At 40.3% G+C, this 16,090-nt stretch overlaps 1 protein-coding gene across 1 annotated transcript in view; it reads right to left on the bottom strand.

Moving 5' to 3' along the window:
* Window positions 1-2,832: 2,832 nt before the first annotated feature.
* LOC140198670 (glycerol-3-phosphate dehydrogenase [NAD(+)], cytoplasmic-like) overlaps window positions 2,833-16,090 on the bottom strand; it is a 42,202-nt gene continuing 28,944 nt past the window's right edge. Inside the window, exons 6-8 of the mRNA XM_072259691.1 lie at window positions 5,338-5,571; window positions 4,962-5,068; window positions 2,833-3,545 (exon numbers count right to left, since the gene is read on the bottom strand). Of these exons, the coding sequence (XP_072115792.1) occupies window positions 3,449-3,545; window positions 4,962-5,068; window positions 5,338-5,571 (438 nt within the window). The 3' untranslated portion in view covers window positions 2,833-3,448. The remainder of the gene's footprint in view (window positions 3,546-4,961; window positions 5,069-5,337; window positions 5,572-16,090) is intronic.

Raw genomic sequence — 16,090 nt, 5'->3', positions numbered from 1 at the left:
TACAGTACACTTTTTAAAAAATAAATAAAATAATAAGTGTTTCCAGAATACAAGTTCTTTTTGTTTTTCAGCTACCGGACTTCAATATTTCAGATTCCGTTAAGTTCAATCCATGTTTTAAAGGGTAGTTTGATCACTGAGCTGACCATCAGATTTGCTTGGAGATGGGAAGGTCCTACAGAACAGGAATCTCCAAGCTTTTTTGTGCCATGGGCCCCTACCATTAACCGAGGGGCCAATGGACCCAAGGTTGGGATCCTTGCTCTAGAAAGAGGCCATCATGGTAGTGGTCATGCAGATGGAGTAGAAGCTCTTCTGATTGACACAACACTCTTGGGCAACAAGTACATTCACTGACACCTGGACCACTGCAAAATCTGCCAACCTAATGCTTCATTCTGGTTTGTTAATGAAACTCACTAGAAAATAGATATTGGTTTCTCCCTTGGGTACTTATACATGATGGTTTTCAAGATCCTATTTCCAGAAGTGTACGTGGAAGGAATAAGTATAGTCTAGAATCATGATTAGTTGGACAGCGAGTGAAATGTGGCTATCTGGTCAGTATGGCCAGTAGGCTGTGAAGATTGACAGCTAACCCAATACCCTCAACCCAAAGTCTTCCAACCTAACATATGTGTCATATGCCAGGTATAAACTAAAGCAGAACTGTTGACTTTACCTTGTACAAACATAAGTATTTTGAAGTTTCTGCTGTTGCTGAGACTCTTGCTGTCAATATCGTCTTCCGCCAGGTCCCATTAGTATTGCAGCACAAGAAAGACACTCCAATTCAGACATTTAGCTTGGATTCCAAAATGACTTTCTCCACTCTTTGTTAATCCACCTTTCCAACAACTTTTTTAAAAAAGAATATCCTTACAATCACCCAAAGATGCAAGTCTACAGCATACATTGCTAGGATCTTCCTGTTCTGCTGTCTTGGCTTGGTTTCAGTGAGGATTTTCAGGAAATTATGACCATTTTACAATCAATATTAATAGGTATTTAGACTCCATCAATGATTACCATATTAAGATACCAGTTGACTGCTCCTGGAGGTGGGAATTTAGAAGACCATGAACAAGCAGGACACATGAGCACAACCACTACTAATGTTTGCATATGCAATTTCAACCTTATTCCTAATCTACAACTCAAAACATTTTTCAGTATAATTTAAAATTCAAATTATCCAATTTTGATGCTCTAGAGTTCATGAGTTATTGCATCCCCTATAGGCTGGAACATCAGTTGTAATGATGTTACAACTGATGTTACAACGGGAGGAGAAGATGGCAGCACGCGCAGCTCTCTGGTGAAATGATACTGTACTTGTAAGTAGGAGGCCGTGCAAAATTCTGATTTGATGGAGACAAATGTGAGAAGCAGAGGAACATCTGGAGAAATTTCTGAAATGCCCGGTTCGCTGCTGCTGCTACTGTGCGATCGAGAATCTCCGGAGAGAAGGCCCCAAAATCCCCGGCTTTGCCTGCTGCTGGTGACCGAGGCTGAGGTCAAAGCGTTCAGCAGAGATGTTACTCGGTACTCAGTGTTGGAGGGCTGATCAGAGCTCGAAGTTTTCGGATGACTCAGAGTCGGACTGTGGTCGGGCATGGCAGGGAGAGTTTTCTTCCTTCTCCCATCTGTGTGAGATGTGGGACTTTCGAGAGACTTTGAACTTTTTTTTTTAACTGTGCCATGGCCTGTTTTTCATCAAGTTATGGTATTGTTGCACTGTTGTAACTATATGTTATAATTATGTGGTTTTTGTTAGTTTTTCAGTCTTGGTCTGTCCTGTGTTTCTGTGATATCACACCGGAGGAATATTGTATCATTTCTTAATGCATGCATTACTAAATGACAATAAAAGAGGACTGCATGTCCTCATAATCTAAATTGAAAAAGTGAATTGCCCAACAGTAACACAAAAGGTACAAACTAAGAGTGTAGCATGCATTTACAATCTACTGAATCCTACACATTCCTTTTTATTTCTTCCCACATCCCATTAAGCCAACACATCTTCTACCACTTCCACCTACAGACTAGGTTTATATGGCCAATTAATGAATCAGAACAGATTTCATGCCATCCAAGTCTATGTTAAATCTGATTCTACAGCCATTATCTCTGTAGGAGCCATGTATCTATTTGCTGTCGGTATTGTATTTTGTGTTGCATGTCTTTATTATGGGTTATGGTAATTTGAAAGGTTGGTTTCAGCGTGGTAGAAGTGAGTGAGTCTAGTTACATATTCATCCTTTGTCCTTGTTCATGTAGTTCAGCAGGGGATGAATATTTAGTGCTTGCTAATTACTCATTTCACTTGTTTAATTAATTTCACTATTACTAATTTGGTTACACTAATTTTGCTTATTTTACCAACGCTGAACTAGTTTTGTTAGTTTTTTAAATCACTATATAAGATCATTCATCATTGCTGGTTTTGTAATAAAGAATCAAACATTTTTTCCGACTTGGAACTCAGTTATTTGGAAGCGCGTCATACAGTGTCAGGTCCCTCGTTCAGTCTCTTGGCAGTTCAGGTTTGTTTTCAAGAAGGACAACAAACACTGGCCTTACTTACAGTGCCTCTGTCCCATGGAAGAATGAAAGAATAGAATCCAAATGTTATATATTATACATACATGTTATAGATGTATAAAATGTACGTACAAAATAATTTTATATATACTAATTCTTCACCAATATCTATACATGTTCTGTTCCCCAATATACTCGCCATTGCAGAATCTCAAATTATTTTACATCCAGCACAAGTTATACCCAAGGAACACGGCAAAGCCATTGTTATTATTACATATTTTATTAATTGAAATAACAAATCTGATGTGTTATTGATTCCCAGCTCACACTGGATTGTTGTATTAAAGCACGAAGGTAACTTATTTAAAAACAAGAGTTCCTTTTAAAAACTAGTTACAATAATGTTTTTAAAATATCGTTCTCATTTGTGTGAATACAAGTGCCATAATTATACTTGATTCTGAATATAGAAATCAGCATTTTATATGTAAACATTAGTTATAATCAGCAAATCATGTTAAACCCATTTCAGGACTTTTCTCAGATATGAAGTAGATCCTTCTAAATGAAACAGACTGGAATCTTAAATCAACCAACATTTTCTACCTGATCTACAACTTGCTAACAGAAATAGTTCGCTATCAAGTTATACTGGAAAAAGTAGGGAATAATTAAAGAAGATTTCCAGGGATACAATTTTCTGAAATAACCAAAAAGCTAAATTTGACTGGTTAAAAAGGCAGATAATGGTGGTAAATTTTAATTGATAATTTTCAATATTAAAAACATCCTGTTAAAGGTTAGTTCATTAAAAGAGGGCTTACTCAGCAGTGTACGTACTTTACCTTAAAAAGAAATATTGTTTGAATACACATGCATTTGCAGGTATCCACTTAAGTTACACATGTTCTGGGTGATTCTGTAGGCATGTGATGAAGTCCCTGATTGGCCTGCCTTCATAACAGATTTGGTAAACAGCAACAAAGAGTGGAAATCTGTAAAAATACAAAAGTCAGTGAAATAGTTGAGATAGAAACAGCAAGCAGAAAGGCTCTGTAATATCCAAAGGTCAGAAGCTTATTAACCATACACCACAAAGGATTGTTACAACACATCTTTCCAACCTCTTGCAGAGTTTTCATGGTACTGAAAAACTTTTTTTTTTTTTTTTTTTAAATGCATTCTCAGGCTATGGCCATGACTGAAAAGGCTCTCTGCTTGATTTTTCCAGTGCCAGGTAGACAGCATTACTGGCAAACCTAACGTTTATTGCTCATCCATAGTTAAAAAATATATTTAGTTTCTTTCACAACCACAAAGTGCCCAACGAGGATTCTGAAATGTAGTCCTTGTTATAAAGCAGGAAATGCAATAGACCTTGCATCTTGAACTAACGTTACAGAATCATATAGCATTTGCCCAAGAGATCAGAGTTTCAGTTTAACATGGGTGAAAAATGGCATCTGACAATCTAGCATACTGTCAGTACTGTAAATGTCATTTTTGGTATTGCACAGATGGTTATTCTCCAGAGATAGGATCACTCTTCTTTCAGTGTTTGTACAGATCTTTGGTAACAATCAGCATGCTATTTACATGCGCAGTCTGAAATCCGTGCATAGACAATTTCCATTTCTATTAGGATGTATGCTGGAGACGTGTTATGTAGCAAACATTAATTTCACCAGCAACCAATCTTCAGACCTAAACATGGATTGTAGTTGAATTTTTAATGCAGCCCTGAACAATAGTATCCCTGGAGTTGATAGCAAGCCAGACAATACTGATTAACATTCATATTGGGTGTCTGGAGTGTGGGTGTATAGGTGGAAGTGTTTGAAAATTATATGTAATTTAAAGGAGGCATTGTAGATACATTGTAACTATAGAATTGTCCTGCCATTACCTTTGATCTTTAGCATAAAATATCATAGAATATTGGATCAAGGAGGCCTCTGTTTCAAATAGTGTCTCAATATGACGCTTGTTAAATAAAACACTTCTATATCCACTAGTTTCAGTGTCTCACCAGGTACTTTATTTCTATGATCAAAATTTAAGCCATCTCTCATCATTTTTCGATGTGTAGCAAGGTGCGAAATTTGATTATCTTTACTGGGATGAATTACCATTTTAAAGATGCAATATGAATGAAAGTTGTTTTTAATCACAGATTCATGAACCAATTCATTATCTCAGAGGGTTGAGGAGGCTATATCATGGAGGATATTTCAAGAGGAAGTAGATGCATTTTTGAAAAGTCAGGGAATTGAACGTTAAGGAAATTCAGCACAGGGGATGAGGCCTGGGGAGATCAGTCATGATTATATCGAAATGCAGGCAGAATAGAGGCCAAGGAGCCTATCCTCATTGTTTCTTACATTGTAATAAAAGTTTGCTTAAGTACTTACTTGTCGACTAGGTTCTTCTGCTTGAGCACTTTGTAAACAGCTTCAGAAGTCTGGGGACCTTGCAACTTTTGCCCATTCAGCATCTCACCCTCCAATACTTCAATAGACTGGGTCAGATATAGGGAAACATTGTAAAATGTACATGTCCAATATTACTCAGAAAGTAAATATCGTCAAATATACTATGCAGCTAAGTTGGAAGTAGTGCGACTCCAGATATAACATTACCAATAAAATGTCAATTTTCTCCAGCAAAATACAAAACCTGGTTTACATCTTCACATGAATAAATCAGTTACTATAACAAGAAAATTTCTCAAATATGTAAAAGTACACAAAGACAAAATAAAACACAGTACCAAAAACTAATTCATACCTTGCCAGTTTTCACAAAGGCCTCTGCTACTCTTCTGTTGCGGCCTCCATAACAAGTTGTAACAAGATCTGCTACTCCACAGCTTTCCAGGAAAGTGTCTGATGTAACTGATCCTTCACAAAACAACTTGGCAAATGCTAACATTTCCATCAATCCCAAACGAATAACAGCAGCTTTAGTGTTATCACCACAGCCAAGCCCATCACAGAAGCCAGCACCAACAGCCACGATATTCTGGAAAGAATGTAAATAGAAATGACTGAACTTCAATATTTGCCTTGAGAAATTACAATGCAGAAAAAAAGAAATAATATTTCACATGGAATCAATTACCAATGAGGCAACATAATTCAAGTATGATATGTGCATGTTAACAAAGTTTGAAAAAAGCTGAATCAAATTTAACATTTGCAGACTACATCGCCAAGTATTTTGCAAAAAACTAGAACTTCAGAGCAAAAAAAATCAATTTCTACTTAAATCAGTTTTATTGTCACTGACATACAGTATGTCATGAAATTTGTTGTTTGGTGGCAGCAGTACAGTGTAACATAAAAAAGTACAAGTTACAATAAGAAATATTTTAAAAAGTGCAAAAAGAGAACAAAATAATGAGGCAGTATTCATTGGCCCATGGACAACTCAGAAATCTGATGGAAAGGGAGGAAGCAGTTCCTAAAACATTCAGTGTCTCTCTTCTCATTAGAGAGGAGGTGCAAGCCTGAGGAGGGCACGTCCTGGATAGTGAGCACCCTCAATGATGGATGCCGCCTTCTTGAGGCACGAGCTTTGGAAAACATCCGCGACAGTGGGGAGACTGGTGCCCATGATGGAGCTGGCTGTCTGCAACCCTCTGGATCTCTCTTCTGATCCCCTACATTGGAGCCCCTGTATAAGGCTCTCCAAGGTACACATGTAGAAATTTGCTGGAGTCTTTGGTGACAAAGCAAACGTCCTCAACCTCCTAGTGAAATATAACCTCTGGATATTAAAAGTACATTTTACTATGGAAGATTTTGAGTACAGAGGACCCCAGGAATGTGTCAGAACTTACAGGGATTCTTTATTTTAGTTTATTTCATTCAGATACAGTGCAGAATAGATCTTTTGACCACACCATCCAACAACACCTGGTTTAACCCTTGCCTAATCACAGGACTATTTACAATGACCAAGTAACCTACCAACCGGTACACCTTTGGACTGTGGGCGGAAACTGGAGCACCCGGAGGAATCCCATGCAGTCATGGGGAGAACATACAAACTCCTTACAGACAGCAATGGGAATTGAACCCATGTCACTGGTACTGTAAAGCATTGTGCTAACCACTACACTACCACGCAGCCCTTCGGTACACCTACTGTAAACATTTGTGAGGGACTCCCAGACAGAAAGGTTTTAGAATTAGAAATTCAAATCAGGAACAATCGTTACATGGGAGTGACAACTGAATCATGCCCTACCCCTACCCCTACTTCAATGTTTTACATCACTTTAAGGTAGCCTTTTGATGCAATTATTCTGCAGCTTGTAGGAATGCTATTTTGATGAGTGTTACAGTATTTACAGTATTGAGCACAGAAAACAGATCCCATAAAGTTGATTTTAGCTCATGACCAGCGTTCTCTCCAACGTGTGTAACTGAAATGCTCCCGCACACAGAGCTTTGTTGACATGCAGCTGGAATTTTGTATAAAGCTAATATCATTTTGAAATTATTTTAATGTAATTTTGACATTATAATTTTGAAATTATGCTAATATATTTTGAAATACCCTGTAATTGTTAATTAATATAATCCATAAATTTTCAAAATACTAAACCTACACAAACTTTATTTTGAAACATTTTAGAGCAACAATGTATTTACATGTCAGTGTTTTAAGTTATAACACTGTTGCAAATTGTAACAATAAACAGATTTTAAGCTCATTGCTAGTAAACTGCAATGGCATCTACAACAAAAACATTTAAAGTGCCGCACAGTTTTCAGGCCATGTAAAAATTTTTTGCTCAGAACAATAGTTGGTCTCCGCAGTTGTTAAAAAAAAGCATTAGGAAACGTTGCTCGTAACACTATAGTGCTGCATTTTGTAAGGGACGAGACAAGGCATTAGCACTGTATACACAACGCATTTGGTCAAACAAAATGCGGCAAAATCTAATTTCTAGTTAACATTTCATAGACAGAAATTGTAACTTTCAACTTCAGCATTGCCAACCACTAATGATCCCAACTGGGTGGCTGGTTATAAAATTACACTGCAGAAATAGGACCTTTATTTCACCATGTTTGTGTTGATTATCAAACAGCTATATCTGCCATGCCTATGGTAATTCTAGTTTATCTGCTCCACTTTCAACTTAATCCAAATTCTACCATCTGGTTACACAGGAGAAAACTCACAGAAGCCAGTTATCTAACATTCAAATCTCTGGATCATGAGAGGAAATCTGCACACCAGAATTTCATACAGACAGACGTGCAAATATCATACAGACAGCACGGAGGTCAGGAATGGACTTGGATCACTGGAGCCAAAAATACCAGATTAGCTAAGTCATTAAGGACCCCCATCACCCAGAACAGATCTGCGGCAGGAGATTTCAGCTATCGCTTTGGTAGCAGTGTACTTCCCACCTCAGGCCAATCAGAATCAGGTTTATTATCATCGGCATGTATCATGTCATTTGTTAACTTAGCAGCAGCAGTTCAATGCAATACATAATATAGAAGAAAAAAATAAAATAATAAATCAATTTACAGTATATGTATATTGAATAGATAAAAATTGTGCAAAAAAAAAGAGAACTAATTGTATATTTAAAAAGTGGGGTAGTGTTCACGGGTTCAATGTCCATTTAGGAAACGAATAGCTGAGGAGAAGAAGCTGTTTCTGAATCGCTGAGAGTGCCCCTTCAGGTTTCTGTATCTTCTACCTGATGATAACAGTGAGAAAAGGGCATGCCCTGGGTGCTGGAGGTCCTTAATAATGGACGATGTCTTTCTGAGAAACAACTTCCTAAAGATGTGCCGGATACTTTGTAGACTAGTACCCAGGATGGAGCTGACTAGATTTACAACCCTCTGCAGCTTCTTTCAGTTCTGTGCAGTAGCCCCTGCATACCAGACAGTGATGCAGCCTGTCAGAATACTCTCCACAGTACAACTATAAAAGATTTTGCCTGTATTTGTTGACATGCCAAATCTCTTCATACTCCTGTGACGAAAGAGGGTTACAAAAAGTACACATAGACTAAGATGTTAACCGTCCTGTGCTGGCACCAGTGGGATCAGCAGTTGATCTGCCACCTGTCTTCAGGAGAAAGAGAGATAAGGAAGACAATGGAGCAGCATTCGGAAATGTTAATGAAGAGACCAGAGAGTTTAACGAAAGGAGACACCGGTCTGAGAACTGTCAAGATCGGCTCCTTTTTGAACCCTGAACTGTTTGAAGTGTGACGAACAGGCGATACCCCAGCAGGGGGATAAAAAGGGACAGGTTCGCTAAGGCGAGACACACACGACACCACGAGGTAACAAGACCCTGGAAGCGGTGCGCCTCCCACAAGTCGGTGGGAGTTTTGGAGGGCTGATCGCGGGACCAAGCCATAGACGCACAGGGTGGAAAGGTATGATCGGCAGGAACCTGGTGTGTGTCCGCCCTTGCCTGGGTGCCAGATTCACTGCACAGGAACGATTGTATCTGAAACGGAGGGGCACAGTCAGTGACCTCAGAAGACATTACAAAGGGCTCGCCCGAAAGCTGACTGTGAGGAATATCGAAGGTCTGTTTGGAATCCGATTTGAATATTCATTCGCTCTCTCTCTCTCCCCCCCACGGCGATGGCGATTACTGCGAACTGAACTAAACTGAACTCTGTCACTTTGAAACTGGTCATTTACCCCTAGACGACGATAGAGCTTGATTGATCCTATTATCCTAGTTCTGTGTACATGTGTGTTTATTCATTGCTAACCTGTTGCATTTATATCCTTACTATTAGAGTACTGTGTTGCTTATTTCTTTAATAAAACTTTCTTAGTTCCAGTAATCCAGACTCCAATTGACTGGTCCATTTCTGCTGGTTTGGCAACCCAGTTATGGGGTACGTAACACTCCTAATGAAGTATAGCCACTGTCTTGCCTTCTTTATAACTACATCAATATGTTGGGACCAGGTTAGATCCTCAGAGATCTTGACACCCAGGAACTTGAAGCTGCTCACTTCTGATCCCTCTATGAGGATTGGTATGTGTTCCCTCGTCTTACCCTTCCTGAAGTCCACAATCAGCTCTCTCGTCTTACTGATGTGGAATGCGAGGTTGTTGCTGCAGCATCATTCCACTAGTTAGTATATCTCACTCCTGTACGCCCTCTCGTCTCCATCTGAGATTCTACCAACAATGGTCGTATCGTCAGCAAATTTATAGATGGTATTTAAGTTGTGCCTAGCCACACAGTCATGTGTATATAAAGAGTAGAGCAGTGGACTAAGCACACACCCCTGAGGTGCACCAGTATTGATCATCAGCGAGGAAGAGATATTATCACCAATCTGCACAGATCGTGGTCTTCTGGTTAGGAAGTCAAGGATCCAACTGCAGAGGGAGGTACAGAGGCCCATGTTCTGTAACTTCTCAATCAGGATTGTGGGAACGATGGTGTTAAATAAGGAGCTGTAGTCAATGAACAGCATCCTGACATAGGTGTTTGTGTTGTCCAGGTGGTCTAAGGCCGCGTGAAGAGCCATTGAGATTGCATCTGCCATTGACCTATTGTGGTGATAGGCAAATTGCAATGGGTCCAGGTCCTTGCTGAGGCAGGAGTTCAGTCTAGTCATGACCAAACTCTCAAAGCATTTCATCACTGTAGATGTGAGTGCTACCGGGTGATAGTCATTAAGGCAGCTCACATAATTCTTCATAGGCACTGGCATAATTGTTGCCTCTTTGAAGCAAGTGGGAACTTCTGCCTGTAGCAATAAGAGGTTGAAAATATAAAACAGGCTCTAGATGGTCTAAGCGATGTGATTAACATGAATTGACCAGCACATCCTGATGCCCTCACCATCAGTTTGGGAGATTTTAAAACCAGGCCAGCTTGAAGAAGTCACTAAATAATTATCATCAACAAATCACTTGTAATACCAGAGGAACCAACACACTGGACCACTGTTACACCAGCATCAAGAATACCTACTGTGCTATTCCATGCCCTCACTTCGGAAAGTCTGATCACCTGGCTGTATTTCTCCTCCCTGTGTATAGCAGAGATTGAAGACTGCAGCACCAGTAGTGAGGACCAAGAAGGAATGGACAAGGGAAGCACAGCAGCATTTAAAGGGCTGTTTTGAATCGGTGGACTGGACTGTATTCAGGGATTCATCTTCAAATCTGGATGAGTATGCCACAGTGTTACTGACTTCATTAAGGCCTGTGTTACTGAGTGTGTGCCTACAAAATCTTGCTGTACATTCCCAAACCAAAAGCCATGGATAAACCAGGAGGTTCATCGTCTGCTGAGGGCTAGATCCATGGCATTTAAATTAGGAGACCCAGGTCTTTATGAGAAAACCAGGTATGACTTGTGGAAGTCTATTTCAAGAGTGAAGAAGTAATTCCAAGTGAGCTTGGAGGTGACATCAGATGCATGTCAACTCTGGCAGGGTTTGCAAGACATTACTTCCTACAAAGCAAAACCCAATAGCATGAATGGCAGTGATGCTTCACTACCAGACAAGCTCAATGCCTTTTATGTTTGCTTTCAAAAGGAGAATATACTACAGCCGTGAAGATCACTGCTGTAGCTGGTGACCCTGTGATTTCTGTCTCAAAGGTTGACGTCAGACTATCTTTCAGGAAGTTGAACCCGCACAAGGTGGCAGGCTCTTATGGAATATCTGGTAAGGCTCTGAAAATTTATGCTAACCATCTGGCGGGTGGATGCAAGGACACGTTCAACCTCTCACTGCTACAGATGGAAGCTCCCACCTGCCTCAAAAGAACAACAGTAAGAGTTGTGTGAGCTGCCTGAATGACCATCACCCAGTATAACTCACATCTATGGTGATGAATTGCTTTGAGAGGCTGGTCATGGCTAGAATGAACTCCTACCTCAGCAAGGACATAGACCCACTGTAATTTGCCTATCGCCACAACAGGTGAACGGCAGACGCAATTTTCACATGGCAATAGGTCACCTGGACAATACAAACACCCGCGTCAGGATGCTGTTCATTGACTATAGCTCAGCGTTTAACACAATCATTCCTACAGTCCTGATTGATAAGCTACAGAACCTGGGCCTCTATACCTCCCTCTGCAACTGGATTCAATACCTGTAAGACCAAAGAGCTGACTGTGGACTTCAGAAAGGGTAGAACGAGGGAACACAAACAAATCCTCATAGATGGATCAGAAGTAGAGTGGGTGAGCAATTTCAAGTTGCTGGATGTCACGATCTCTGAGGGTCTAACCTGGTCCCACCATATCAATGCAGCTGGAAATAAGGCAAGACAGCAGCTATATTTCATTAGGAGTTTGTGAAGATATGGTTTGTCACAGAAAACATCAAAAACCTCTACAGACATACCATGGAGAGCATTTTGACGGGCTGCATCATCACTGTCTGGTATGGAGGGGCTACTGCACAGGATCGAATAAAGCTACAGAAAGTTGTAAAATTAGTCAGCTCCATCTTGGGTCCAAGTTGTAAAATTCTGAGGACCTGTGCCTCAGAAAGGCAACGTCCATTATTAAGGACCCTCATCACCCAGGACAGGCCTTCTTCTCACTGTTACCATCAGGGAGGAGGTACAGAAGCCTGAAGGCACACACACAGTGATTCAGGAATAGCTTCCTCCCCTCTGCCATCCGATTCCTAAATGGACATTAAACCCTTGAACACTACCTCACCTTGTTTTATTATTTCTGTTTTGCACTATTAATTTATCTGATATACAGATATACTCACTGTAATTGATTTGCTGATTTGTTTCTGTATCTATCATGTATTGCATTATATTGCCGCTGCTAAGTTACCAAATTTTACGAGATATGCTGGTGATTTAAACCCTGATTTGGATTATGACGGTGCTGGGCTTCACTCTTATTTCAGAGAAGGGAGAATGATACAGGTTACATGGAAATAAACAAATAAACAGGACTGGACATCTGTTCACGTAACTCAGAACTTACACAAAGAAAACAATTTTGTTTATATTGCTAGTTTAATTTAGTTTGTAACTTTGAGGGGATTTTCACTCATTAGTACTTTAGCATCTTATCATTTAACGTCGCTAAATGATGTCATCAGAAGTGCAGTGTTTACATCCTTGCTACACATGACCTCTGGCAACTTCTTACCAGCAGCAACTTATGTTTCCCAGCCCCAAGGCAGAAAGAACATAGCTCCTGCAGGCATTGTTTTTCCACCAGCATGTCCATGACCTCTGGCTTCCTAGCTAAATCCTCTCAATCTACTGCCACAATGCACAATTCACTCATTAGCTGTAAGCATGCTGCTTGTATATACCTTTAAGTGTTTTCTGCAAAAAAAAATCTCACCTGCAATGTCTGAGGAGGAAGGTACAGGACCCCTCATGACTCACACTACCAGGTTCAGGAACAGTTATTACCCCTCAACGGTTAGGCTTTTGAACCTGAGGAATATGAAATGTTCTCACAACCTATGGACTCACTTTCAAGGACTCTTCATCTCAAGGTCTTGATATTTTTTGCTTATTTACCTATTATTATTTCTTTTTTCTTTTGTATTTGCAGTTTGTTATCTTTTGCACATTAGTTGTTTGTCTGTTGGGTGCGGTCTTTATGGTTCTTGGATTAACTGAGTATGCCCTACGTGTACTTTGATAGTAAACTTTGAACTTTCAAAGACTTGTAAAAAGAATCAATACACATTGCTGCCATTTTGTTGTATTCCCTGTGGAAAGCCATTCTGAAATGGATAACTTTCAAAAAGGAATACAAAAGGAATTGAGTGTAACTATGACATCATTGCCATCTCTGATCACGCACCATTGAATCTCTCTATCAAGTTATGGGATATACCTTCTAATACTAGACAATGGCATTTTAATTCCAATTTACTTCAAGACTCAGATTTTGTAAAATTTATTAAGGATCAGATTGACTCCTTTTTAAACTAATGCTACGGACGAAATTCCCAGTGGGGTTATATGGGACACCTTTAAAGCCTATATCCATGGTCAGATCATTTCCTACTCGGCTGGGTTGAAAAAACGCACTAAGAATGAAATACTTGTGTTGATTAACAAGATTAAAAATATTGATAAACAATATACCACTACTCCTAATGAGGAGCTTTACAAACAGAGAGTTGAACTCCAAATGGAGCATAGTTTACTCTTAACATCATCAATAGAAAATCAACTAACGAAAACAAGTGAAAAAGGAATACAAAGAACAAGTAGAGAAGAATACACAAAACGGAGGTGGAGTTAAGATGGCGCTAAACAGCGCCTCCTTTGCTTGCATCTTCAGAAACAGCTCTATTTCATCTTTAATATCTTTATTTTTCCCTTTCAGGATTGTTTCTGAAGATCCTGACCTGGAGTTGCACACTGACTTTGGTTCTTTGCAGGAATGGGACCCGTTCTTGGGGTTTCAGGACTGGCTGATATTCTGCAGGCCAAGGGATCGGCCTGAGAGTTGGCCTTGTGTTTGGAAGTCTAAGATCTCAGGGCTCTTGAGACAGGCGGGTCGAGGGTCGGTGTTACGGCAGGAGATTCATGTGTCGTCGGGGAGGTCGGAAAATCTTTTGCTGTGGGCCCCGAAGACCCGAGATCTTTGTGATCTTCGGGCACAGAGCTTGTAAAGAAGCAATGAAACAGACTTTTTAACATCATAAACCAGTGGGTTGTTGTTATGTCTTCCGCTCGCTGTGAAAATGGGGGACACCTCCCTCTCCCTTGCCAGGGAGACAGAGAACCTGTGGGTTGCCTAATGCCGGATGAATTGTGATAGTCTTTGGGTTAACTGCAAGGTCAGTGTCTTTGCTATTGCTTAGCTCATGCTTGTGCTTGGTAGCGGGTGCACTTCTTGTTTTGCCGGCGGGGGAGGGGGAATTGTTGCTCACCGTCGCTTACACGTGGAGGGGAGCTGGGAGGGACTTTGGGGTTCTCACGTTTAACTGTCATTCATTCTTTGGGGCACTTCTCTGCTTTTGTGGATGTTTGTGAAGAAAAAGCATTTCAGGATGTATATTGTATAAATTTCTCTGACATGAAATTGAACCTTTGAACCTTGAACAAAATTATTCATGTGTGGTCCTGGCAACTGAATTCTTGCCTTTTATGTCATCATAACAAATAGTGTTTGGATGACCCACAGCACTGATCTAAACTTTAAAGAAACAAAAGAAAAAAATCATTCCATGGAGAAATTTCTAGGCCTCAGTCTAATAATTTTAGCCTTTCTACCCATGCTGAGAACTACATCTACAACCATACAACAATTACAGCACGGAAACAGGCCACCTCGGCTCTTCGGGTCTGTGCCGAACTCTTACTCTCACCTATTATTTATCTATTTAAATAAAACTAATATTCTGAAGTGATTCATTATTTCACCCCAATACAAAATCTACCCACCTGACTTTCAACAAAGTTAAAAATAAATATCAACGTACGTATATATTACCGTATACAACTCTGAGATTAGTTTTTTTGTGGGCATTTAGAAACATAGAAAACCTACAGAACAATACGGGCCCTTCGGCCCACAAAGTTGTGCCGAACATATCCCTACCTTAGAAAAATAGAGGGTTATGGGCAAGTCTAGTAATTTCTAAGCTCCATGTACCTATCCAACAGTCTCTTAAAAGACCCTATCGCATTCACCTCCACCAACGTTGCCGGCAGCCCATTCCACGCATTCACCATTCTCTGAGTAAAAAACTTACCCCTAACATCACATCTGTACCTACTCCCCAGCACCTTAAACCTGTGTCCTCTTGTGGCAACCATTTCAGCCCTAGGAAATAGCCTCTGGCTATCAACACGATCAATGCCTCTCATCATCTTATACACCTTTATCAGGTCATCTGTCATCCTCCGTCTCTCCAAGGAGAAAAGGCCGAGTTCACTCAACCTGCTTTCATAAGGCATGCTCCCCAATCCAGGCAACATCCTTGTAAATCTCCTCTGCACCCTTTCTATGGTTTCCACATCCTTCCTGTAGTAAGGCGACCAGAACTGAGCACAGTACTCCAAGTGGGGTCTGACCAGGGTCCTATATAGCTGCAACATTACCTCTCGGCTCTTAAACTCAATCCCACGATTGATGAAGGCCAATACACCATATGCCTTCTTAACCACAGGGTCGACCTGCGCAGCTGCTTTGAGCATCCTATGGACTTGGACCCCAAGATCCCTCTGATCCTCCACAATGCCAAGAGTCTTACCATTAATACTATATTCTGCCATCATATTTAACCTACCAAAATGAACCACTTCACACTGTCTGGGTTGAACTCCATCTGCCACTTCTCAGACAACAGGAATTCTGCAGATGCTGGAAATTCAAGCAACTTTGATGTGTGTTGCCACTTCTCAGCCCAGTTTTGCATCCTATCAATGCCCCGCTGTAACCTCTGACAGCTCCCCACACTATCCACAACACCTCCAACATTTGTGTCATCAAACTTACTAACCCATCCCTCCACATCCTCATACAGGTAATTTATAAAAATCACAAAGAGTAAGGGT

The sequence above is a fragment of the Mobula birostris genome, chromosome 6 (genome assembly GCF_030028105.1).
Source record: "Mobula birostris isolate sMobBir1 chromosome 6, sMobBir1.hap1, whole genome shotgun sequence".
Lineage (NCBI taxonomy): Eukaryota > Metazoa > Chordata > Chondrichthyes > Myliobatiformes > Myliobatidae > Mobula > Mobula birostris.
This window is presented reverse-complemented; position numbering and strand designations above follow the sequence as displayed.